Here is an 11,402-nt window from a genome sequence, read left to right on the forward strand (position 1 = left end):
ATGATTTTGAGTCATTTCTATACCACATTTGTTTTAGTTGGAGAGTATTGTGAACATTTGGATTGGAGAGTAGAAAAAAACGCAAGGTGCGTGTAGTCGTTATTTTCCAGTCTTTTTTGGAATAAAGAAAGTTAATCAATAATTTATGTCACTGTCAACAGGGTTGTTGTGGCAACAATAACAGTTACAAACTTGTTGAAGCCAGTTAATAATGTGGAGAATTTCGTGCAAAGAGTGACATAACTGTTGCTGATGATAATATCCGCTGGAGATAACGGTAATTATATCATCCTAGTTTCTTCTTTAATTTTTCGCGTTTGTAGTTTGGCTTGTTTAATAGCATTAGTAATTAGTAGATCTACTAATTGTAATTCAAGGCTATATACGTTTTTTGTTTTTTCCGATGTAAAATTATATTTATATAGATTAGAATAGATATCGGTAGTTTAGTATTAGTAATAAAAATGATTGACTGGACTTTGGTAAAAAGAAAATATAATTAAATTTGACATATTGAGATATTGCGAAGTTGGTATGTGTATGTCCACCGGTACATGTACATTTAAAGCAAACAAATAGTAAATACTAAAGCTAATGTAATGCCTATTGATTTGACACAGCCCCTGTTTTCATGGTATGGCTGAGAAAATTCATCAGGATTTTCTGACGTGACTCCCCTTGTTAGTGGTGCAGGACAGAGGGCCTGACAAGGACAGCTGTCTAGTCGCTCAGATGTGACGGCAAAACCGAGGTCCTGTGTATACATTGACGTGCACGTAAAAGATCCCTTGGAAGTTGGAATTCGATATAAGTAGGCCATAGTGCCGCTGCCCGGGCAAAATTTCCATCATCATAGCACACTGTATGCAGGGTTTCTTATTGATTTCATATATATTGTCCACAAGTTTACTAAATTGTCATTTGTGCTTGATAACGATAAGAGGATACTTGTCGAAACGTCGTGCTTTTAGAATAAACTAGTGATTGTACCCCATAAAAACTGTGTTCTGTTAAAGGGACAATAACACTCGTGCTGGCTTGACAGCTCCAGAAAATAAATAATAGCCTTATTCTAAGTATTAGATGTTTATGTGTCCTACCTGTTGTGTAAATCATCCATTACATCCTATTTTACTTATCCAGAGGGTTCGAAAATATTTTTAAATACAAGACACATTTGAAAAGGTTTACGTAAGGCTTTTCAAATCATTAAGTTGAATTTTTCCAATTTTTTAAATTAGGTGTGTTAGATGAAATTTGTATCATCAATTAATTGAAATATTGTAAAATAGTACAATTTGTTGAGTAGAATAAAGATTGGGACATATTATTCAGTTACAACAAGAGTGGTATTGAGCCTTTAATGCGTGCCAATTCTTTTGTGCACGCCAATGGAACACAATTTCGGTTGCAAAATGTAACTCACTAAATGTCACACAAAATTATTTTTAATACATATCTGGGACACGGGCGTAGCACCAGACGTGCAAACAAGCTCCCTTGGACACTCCTCATCACGTATATTCACAACTGGAGATACTCTGAGTGTGAATCCGAATCCAATATCTCAACTATTAAACATGACCTTTAGGACCCTTTTCCATGTAAGCGTTTCTCTTTTTCATGTACACGTTTCAGACAGTTACATGGAGTGGTCCCATTGCAAACAAGCTCACTTAGACACTCCTCATCACTTATATTCACAACTGGAGATACTCTGAGTGTGAATCAGAATCCAATATCTCAACTATTAAACGTGACCTTTAGGACCCTTTTCCATGTAAGCGTTTCTCTTTTTCATGTACACGTTTCTGACGGTTACATGGAAGTGGTCCCAATGCAATTGCATTAGACTGGCTTTTTCGCCAGTGAAAACACGCTCGAAAGTGCCACGAAAACACACACATGGAAAACAGACCGTAGCTTATTTCCAGTTTTTGCAATGATATCAAACCTTTTTTTTCTTCCAGATTTAAAGCATTGAGTCAATGATGAGTGATGACTGGGTTATACAAGGTTCCAGACCTCCTTCTGTAGCAGATAATCGTCCAAAATCAACAACATTCAAACATTTTGGATATCGTATGGTTGATTCATCATCTCCGGTGGATGAATCCCTTTTCCGATCTCATCACCAAGGCCGTCTTTCCGGACGAGTCAATTTTCAACCACCTTGGGATAGCACCAAGAAATTTGACAGTCAAAAAATCATAGTGAAAAAAAAGAAAAAAGATCGGCCATTGTTTTGGTCACCAACCCCGAATTCAAGTTGTGAAAATTTTGTGATGTTGAAAAAGGGCTCTGGATTGAGAACTGAGATATTTCGTCGCCAGAAGCACACACCAACTTTTTGTGATGAGTCCCTCTTCGGACTAAAAAATCAGTTCGAGGAGCCAACTTTCGATGCTCCTTGGGACTGTCCTGTAAAAGATAACATGATTTATAAAGACCTAAATGGAAATTCTGTGTCGAATATTAACTCTAACAATTGGAAAAAGATTAAACTACGAAACAGACCCTCTACAGCTCCGTCCCAAAAGAGTAATGCCAGACCTCTTTGGAAGCCTTGATCAAATGTGATCAAGCTAAAAGAATGTTTAAATGGATATTTTTACTGACTATCTGGCTATGTGACTAGAATTGGACAATCTGATTAAAACACAGATCCTATTTCGTTTCATTTTTTTTATAGTTCAAAATTTTGTTTTATTTGTCTTTACTACACTAGGATCTGGAAGAGTTATTATATTACCAGCTTTTTGGTTGAAGTGAGGGATAATATCAGCCAATTAAACGGTCTATTACAGCGAATTCTCGTCATGCCATGCACAGAATTGTGAGTAAACCACTAGAAACGTCAATGTCAATGCTGATTGATTAATCAATGTCTGACGTCATAGGGTCAAAAGCAGCGCCTATGACCTCTGACGCAACCGGTCAGATCTCCATGTATTGTAGGCCACCGAAAGTATAAAAAAAATGAAACTAAATATAGATCTGTGTTTTAATCAGATTGAAATTACAAGAATGTTTAAATGGTGCAGATATTTGATTTAACCTATATGATCTTTGGTGAAAGTGGATATTAGCCCTTTAGTACTTGTTACATGTAAATATAGACTACCCAAGTGAAAGTGAACGTTAACCCATTAGTACTTATTACATGTAAATATTGAATACTCTACTTCCTTGAAGGAAATTAGAGAAAGGTGATATATTAATACTTGTACATTCCCGGATAGACTGAAACTGCTATACCTACATGTAAAGCGGTACACATACTAGCCGAATCGTTCGCTGAATCAATCACTGCCGAAATTCACCTGTGTCGCCTGGCCAAATTTTTTATTCGCCCAAATGAAACATGTTTGATATAATCGCCTAGTGTGTCCACTTCACCCAATTGCAGAATATATTAGCCAATCACTACTGCTATCAAGAAGTCATGTGATTGTTTGAAGACATGGTCGCTGCCATGTTTAATCATGTGACATTGAAGGAGATGCAATCGACTGGTGTGTCCACTCATTCAGCTAAAATTCAGGCGCTGACTGATTCGGCTGGTGTGTCCACCGCTTTAGACCACCTCAAACTGATTAAGATATGTAAATAGCTTTCCCTGTTAAAGGAACATTTTATGTTTGCCACAGCTGTGCATGTGACAGTGCGGACTAAGAGGCCCTAGTTAAAGGGTTAAAGTTCATTTGATTTGAGAATAATTAGTGTTATGGGGAAGGGAAGATAACCATGTCCTTTTTTAAAGGCCAGTCCCCGAGATTACAAAACAAAGCATTCTCAGACTTAAGTTAACAATTTTACTCAGGATTGTTCGCTTTATTTCAGCTTACACGTACATGTAAAACTTTCTTTGTTTTAATATATCAAGGACATCAATTTTATTTCAATAGTTTGATTGTGCTTAGGGTTTTTAGCAGTGGGGGGAAAAAGGAGGACCCGGAGAAAACCTATGAGGTTGAACATGCGACCCTACTCCTTGTCACTTACAACCAGGGAATCGAAACCACACCAACTGATTCAATGACAGACCTTATGATACAACGCGCATACGCTAACCATTCGGCAATACACCCCCCCCCCCCTATTTATTGAACAAAAACAAGAACCTGAAGAACTAAACATTATATTGGTTTGGCCTTAATGATGTTATAAATTGACACACAAGGGCATTATTGAGAATATTTTATGCACCAGAGATTGCAAAATGCAACTAAAAGCAGTACACATTACTACCCTTTGATTTCGAAATTCATCAGCAAAGGGAAAATTGTCTGTCAAAATACTGGTGTAATTGTAAAAGTAAATTTTAAGTAGTGTACTGGATATTCATTTTTTCGAAAAAATAATTCATGTGCCATGTAAATGTCTTCGCCTTCTATTATTTTATTATGGTCTTCCCTGTGGGAGGAAACCAGAGTAAACCCACAAGGTTAAGAAGGCACCCCAATCTTCAAGCCACATATACACTTACAGACTGAAACCAAGACTGTCTGGTTTATATCACGCCATGTAGACTTGCCCTACCAGCAGCACTAGATCTAAGGAGGAGGGGGGGACGAGGTTGTAAATTTGTTTTGGGTTTATTACAAGATCAAAATTTCCATTGGATGACGGAGAGATGCAAATAGGTCGCAAATTTGAGATAATTCATACATTAGTACGGATATAATAGGTTTTAAGCTCTGCAAGATGTTCTTTATTTCTATTTCATTTCATGTCACTCCGCCAGAATGCAGCAAATCAAATCTTTTTTTCAACATTTTCGGTGGGAGTACCCCGCACTGGACCCTATAGGGCCATCTTGAATTTGTATCTTCATTAACCATGTTGGAGCAGAGAAAAGTAGGACCTTAAACCCCACTTTCATTTCATTTTTATTTTGAATTTCCATGTTGAAAAAGAAGTACCAGGCGCAGATCTAAGGGGGGGGGGGCCCTGTTCAGCTACATAAATTTTTTTGTAAAACAACCTTTTTTATGAGAAAAGTGTCATAATTGTGCTTTATCCTTTATCGTCAGATGGTGCGACATGATGGGCACTCAAAGCGCAAGATAATGATACAGACATGTGATATCACAATTAATGTTTTGCATCAATAAAATTGAATCACAATGTCATTGTATTAATTCATAATAAAAATTGACGTCAAACAGGAGGTTGGATTTCCCTGTTTAAAAAGCTCAGTTTGTCTGTATATACGCCAAAATGACGATAGAGACCATGTATTTCTCAAAAAATTTCAAGCCGAGGGGGGGGGGGGGATACATTTTCTCAGGAACCTGGCAAACCCCCTCCTGCAAAAATTCCTGGATCCGCCCCTGAGTAGGCCCTACTGTCTCTTTAATAAAATCATGATCACTGATATGATTTATTTATTTATTCCAGAAAAAATAAAATATAATACAACACAGTTTAGAAGTTTTTCATGGTATTTGTTATTTTTCTTCCAATTTTTTTTATTGATTTGTTTTCAACATGAATCGTTAATGATTATTTATTTATTATATTATTACATGTATTTTCAATCTTGTAAAAATTCACGAGTTGCCTCCCTTTAATCTCCGAATTAAATTGTTTTGAATTAATGCCAAGAAAGAAACAAACAACTAAGAGATTTCGTATTTGTTTTCCATTATTTATTACAATTACGCTATCCGTTTTGCTAATTAATTGTAAAAATACAAACAAACCCTTGATAAATGTTAATAAACAAAGAATAGTAAAATTAGACTTGTCTCCCTTTATTACAGTTGGATTTGATCATGACAGATTGGGCATTCTTGTTTAAACGTTCCGGAATTGGATTCGTCAACCCCAAACTACTGACAATCGAGTAAACAGGGGGATTCAGGCTACAACACAGCCAACGACTGCATAAAATAATATCTCAATCAACCATGACGACAGAAACATATTATTTTGTCGGGACTGACAGAACTGTGACGGGACTTAATTCGGCGTCCCTCAATTGTAATTCCGTCAATTCGGGACGACCCGGACTGACAATCGAACATCCCCATTATGCGAGGTTCATTGCAGATTTCGTCAACAATCACGTGCCCTAACTCTATTTACATCTCGTGCGCCCATCATCTTATATGATGGTAATTGTTAAGCATTTGGCGTATTATGTAAGAGCTAAATCTGCATAGGGTTTGGCTTCTAATGTTCTGTTATATAAACTATTATTAGACATTAATTCACACGACAAGACCATAATCAACCCTGACGATGAGATTTCATTAATTTAATGATTTAACCAATACCATTGTTACGATAACAAAAATCTATGCCACATTTTGTCAAAAACTTCAAGTAGTGAATTAAGGAAAAAAACGTAGGGTCCAGAAAATTTTGAAAAAATAGATTCAATTTGGTGGCTTTGGTGCATTCTGTTCTGATGGGTAGGCTTTTCTGGGAGATTAGATAAAGAGCTGGCAGTTCTCACTATAATAGTTAAAAAAACAAAGATTCGATTATCCATTTCATGATTAAATCATGAATGGAAGGCGAACGGCTAATCGGAACCTAATCCAATAAACATCACAGGCTAGCGATGGCATCGAAAGTTGATTATGGTCTGGATAAGTTAATTAATGTCTAATTAATAATTTATATAACATTTCAGGCCTAAAAAAGACCTGCAATAGGCAGATTTTAGCTCTTGCACAATGTATGTTTAATTCAACTAGTAATATTCCACATTTTTTTGGTATTAGAACGTAAGTTACAAATTTCAATCACGGTACAAATCCTAGTCAGTTCTTATTTAAGACAGTCAAAAATGAGAGAGAGAGAGAGAGAGAGAGAGAGAGAGAGAGATGGGGATTAACGTCCACTCGACACAAACTAGGTCATTTCGGGTTCAATTTTATTTCAATAATTCGCTTGCAGGGGTCTTTAGCAGTGGGAGAAAACCCACGAGGTTGGACAGGCGACCCTACTCCTTGTCACGTACAACCGGGGATTCGAAACCACGCCAGTTGATTCAATGACAGGCCTTATGATACAGCACGCACGCTCTAACCATTCGGCCTCCCCCCCTCCCGAGCTTTATGAGAAACCTCAATTGAGACATTGGTGCTCATCTGTTTTGTTTTTGTTTTTGTTTTAAACTAAAAATGTTTCTAATAACATCGAAAAGTTCTACTCTTCAAAAAGTAACCAGAAACATACAAATAGCATGGTTTGACAGGCGACCCACATCCTTGTAACGTATAACCGGGGAATCGAAACCACTCCAGTTGACTCAATGACAGACCTTATGATACAGCGCGCACGTGCTAACCATTCGGCCATCCACTCCCATCCCTTTGCAATAGAGTAAAATCTTTTTTTTATGAATCAGCCAATATAAATTACTAATATATGCTCGACTTAATAAAAAATAAAACCAAGAAGATAAAAAAATAGATCATGATTTATGTTATATATTTTAAAGGCTCAATACCACTCTTGTTGTAACTGAATAATATGTCCCAATCTTTATTCTGGTCAACAAATAAGTACTATTTTACAATATTCCGATTAATTGATGATACAAATTTCATCATAACACACCTAATTTAAAAAAATTGGAAAAATTCAACTAAATGATTTGAAAAGCCTAGCGTAAACCTTTTCAAATGTGACATGGATTTAAAAATATTTTTGAACCCTCTCGACAAGTAAAATAGGATTTAATGGATAATTTACACAACATGTAAGACACTAACACATCTAGTACTTAGAATAAGGCTATTTTTTATTTTCTGGAGCTGTCAAGCCAGCAAGAGTGTTATTGTCCCTTTAAAGTCGTGTAATGAATACTATTCACTGATGATAGTGATACAGATAAAGCAAATACTTGTCGAATCGATACACGACTAATCACAGTTTTATTGAAATACATGCACCAAGTCAATATATACTCTTAAAAAAAAAGTAGGGGATATTGAAATGCAAATACCTATGCAGGTTGTGATATGATAAATAATCATGGACACTTGACATGCTTTGAGAGTATGTTCACAGATGAAGAACTTATCGCCCCAACAGAACCACTGAGCTGCACGTTTGACACGCAATAGCGCCATACACGTGGGAGGGGTTCATTGTCAAATTTGATACTTCAAGGAAGGGTTGATGAAAACTGCCGCGTGCTGGTTTATCTTATCCATGTTTGCTTTCCTATCGATTCTCGCATAAGATTTACTGTTTAGCGTATCTTTGCTTTAGTGTGTTACGTTTAATTTGCAATAAGACGTCTTCAACACGATGAACGTCTACGTGGTTCAAATGCGTTCTACACAGCGAGCAGTAGCCAACATGCTTAATGTGTCACAGTATGTGATCAGCAGACTGTGGAACCGGTACCAACAAACACACAATGTTGATGATAGACCTCGTTCAGGTCGTCCTAGAGCTACTGCACAAGCCCAGGATCGATACATTCGTACACAGGTCCTGCGAAATCAAGGGCAAACAGCCAATCAGCTTTCTGTAAACTTGTACCAAGTTATAGGAATTAGAGTTACACCCCATACAGTTACAGTCCATATGCCTTGGTCAGCCATGAGTCCTGACCTTTCTTCTATAGAGCATGTCTAGGACATGATCGGGAGACGTGTTCGTCTTCGTCAACTTCAATCGACAACACTGCAAGAATTGGCCGTGGCACTGCAAGAGGAGTGGGTCAGATTGCCCCAAATCGTGACTGGACGGTTGATTAGGAGCATGCCACGACGAATTGTTGAATGTCTGAGGATTGTTGGAGCAATTACTCATTATTAAGACAAAAATCAAAAACGTCCATTTTCACTTTTGACAGTGTATCTCTTTGCGACTGAAATGGGGCCGTCAGATAAACCGCCCATATGAACTGTTTATGTTTATATGTAGGCAATTGGTCTGTTATTAACATACACTTGTTACCTCTAATAAAAACAGCAGTGCATTTCCACAGTTTTGTATTGTTTCTGAATATCCCCTACTTTTTTTGAAGAGTATAGTTACCGAATTAAACCGATAACATTATTTTTCGCGTATTTTTTATTCCGCTGTATAAATTAGAACTACCGGGAAATTCACAACGAAACGAAGAAATGACGTGCTGATAATACGAGAAGGCGTACATTTTAAATGTCATTTAAAGACATGTCTTCTATTCACGTAATTCATTAAAAATTTGCGTATAGGCGTATGTGTTAAAATTTCTACGCTTATAAAATAATAATTGTAATTCGCAGTTTTTCGACCAAAGTTATTATTTCCCGAGTATTTTTTATTCCGATGTAAAAATTAGAACTATCAGGAAAAGTGCTGATAATACGAGAAGGTGTATATTTTAAATGCCATTTAAAGACAAGTCTTCTATTCACTTAAATTCATTAAATATCCGCGTATAGGCGTGTGTGTTAAAATTTCTGCATTGATGAAATAATAATTGTTATTCGCAGTTTTTCGACCAAAATTAGATTCTAAGATAATTTAGGTGGGCAGATTCGACTGAATTGTTGCATACTCTGTAATGTAATCATTTCCGACTAAAATGCGTAGTCAAATGAAAAAAAGAAAAGAAAAAGAAACATTGCCGATCAGTGGCGATAGCCAAAGTGACTTTTAATAAATCTAACTGATCGGCAATGTTTCCTTTTCTTCATTTGACTACGCATTTGTTGGACCATTCACTCAGTCCACTAATGTAGCAGACAAAAAGGATCGGACCTAGCACATGCCCTTGGGGGATACTACTAGTCACATCAGAATATGCTGAGGTGTTTGCGTTGACTCTGACATAGTGTTTCCGGCCCGACAGAAAACTTGTAATCCATCGTAGGACATCACCTGCTATTCCAAGTGCTTTCAGTTTCCTCGTGAGACGACAGTGAGGACTGTATTGAAGGCGCGTGTGTGTGAAAAGAAGTTCGATCCCTGCATTGGCCGAGAAAGTTCATCCAGATTTGCCGGCGTGGTTCCCCCTTGACAGTGATGCAGGAAGGAGGGCCTGACAAGGACAGCTGTCTAGTCGTTCGGATGGGACGAAAACCCGAGGTCCCGTGTACACATTGGCGTGCACATAAAAGATCTCTTGACAGGTGAAATTCGATATAAGAGTAGGCCGCGGGCTAGCGAGCCAGCGTTTTACCCACTTAGCATTAGTCTAGTCATTTTTTCCTTGTGTTTGGTGACATAAGATTTGAGTCAATACTGTGGCGGATGCCCGTCTTCGCCATTAGCCTAGTCATTTCTTCCTTGTGTTCGGTGACATAAGATTTGTGTTAATACATACTTTGACTGTAATTAGTTTGACCGTGTGTAATTATCCTAATTAAAACAAGTAGTAGAATGTATTAGTGTAATGTAGATGGTGTATATATATAGAATATGTTATCGTATATAGAAACTAATCACGCTAACCACCGATCCATGTTAGTCCATTTTGATGGCTAATTTATAACTTTAGTCAGAGGGACAAATGAAATGAAATGAAATGAAATGGGGTTTAACGTCCTACTGTTCTGCTCCTATACTGGGCTAATGAAGACGGGCATACGCCTTCCAGTGTGCTATGAGGGAAATTTTGCCCGGGCAGCGGCACTATCGCCTACTCTTATATCGAATTCCAACTGCCAAGGGATCTTTTACGTGCATTCTAATGTAAACACGGGACCTCGGTTTTTCGTCTCATCCGAAGGACTAGACAGCTGTCCTTGTCAGGCCCTCCGTTCCGCACCACTGACAAGGGGAAACCACGTCGGAAAATCTAGATGAACTTTCTCGGCCAATGCAGGGATCGAACACCCGACCCCCAGGCTAGCGAGCCAGCGTCTTAACCACCTAGCCACCGTGGCTCTCAGTCAGAGGGAGAGAGAGAGAGAAATGGGGTTTAACGTCCACTCGACACAAACTAAGCCATTTCGGGGCTATCCTATGATTCCATTTTATTTCAATAATTCGCATGCGCGTAGGGGTCTTTAGCTGCAGGAGGACCAGGAGAAAACCCACGAGGTTGTAATATTTCTTATATATGTCGTTTGGGGTTGTTGGGTTCAATTTCGGGAATTCTTGATGGTAGAAATTTAAAATGGTCGGCAAAATGAAATCGGAAATGGTGGAATTTTAATTAATCGTCATTTTTTTCGTTGTAATTTGTCGTTGTTTGTTGGGTCCTACTTAAAAAAAAACTAATTATGAATTGTCCAGATGCTGTAAATATGAAACGACAATCAAAATAGAAACCAAAATGACGATGCCTGTCCTTGTGGATATTGCTTGTAATGTATGTGAAACTCGCAGTCGTTGCTTCAGGAACATGCCTGTAATGAGGCTTTTAGGGTTACTGAATTCAGTATTAGGTTCAAAACTTAATTTCAGATAAAATTGTCACACATCAAATTTTGCGT

General features: G+C 37.6%; 1 protein-coding gene across 1 annotated transcript; it reads left to right on the forward strand.

The window, feature by feature from the left end:
* The first annotated feature begins 147 nt into the window (after positions 1-147).
* LOC126808869 (RBPJ-interacting and tubulin-associated protein 1) lies at positions 148-5,743 on the forward strand. The gene is made up of 2 exons (XM_050533921.2): positions 148-277; positions 1,971-5,743. Exon 2 carries the CDS (start codon positions 1,989-1,991, stop codon positions 2,568-2,570), a length of 582 nt encoding a protein of 193 aa, XP_050389878.1. The 5' UTR covers positions 148-277; positions 1,971-1,988; the 3' UTR covers positions 2,571-5,743.
* The last annotated feature ends 5,659 nt before the right edge of the window (positions 5,744-11,402 follow it).

Source organism: Patella vulgata, chromosome 1 (genome assembly GCF_932274485.2).
Source record: "Patella vulgata chromosome 1, xgPatVulg1.2, whole genome shotgun sequence".
Classification (NCBI taxonomy): domain Eukaryota; kingdom Metazoa; phylum Mollusca; class Gastropoda; family Patellidae; genus Patella; species Patella vulgata.

Bases quoted from the DNA above. Each gene is read 5' to 3' on its own strand.
- LOC126808869 (XM_050533921.2), top strand. From the start codon at position 1,989: ATGATGAGTGATGACTGGGTTATACAAGGTTCCAGACCTCCTTCTGTA.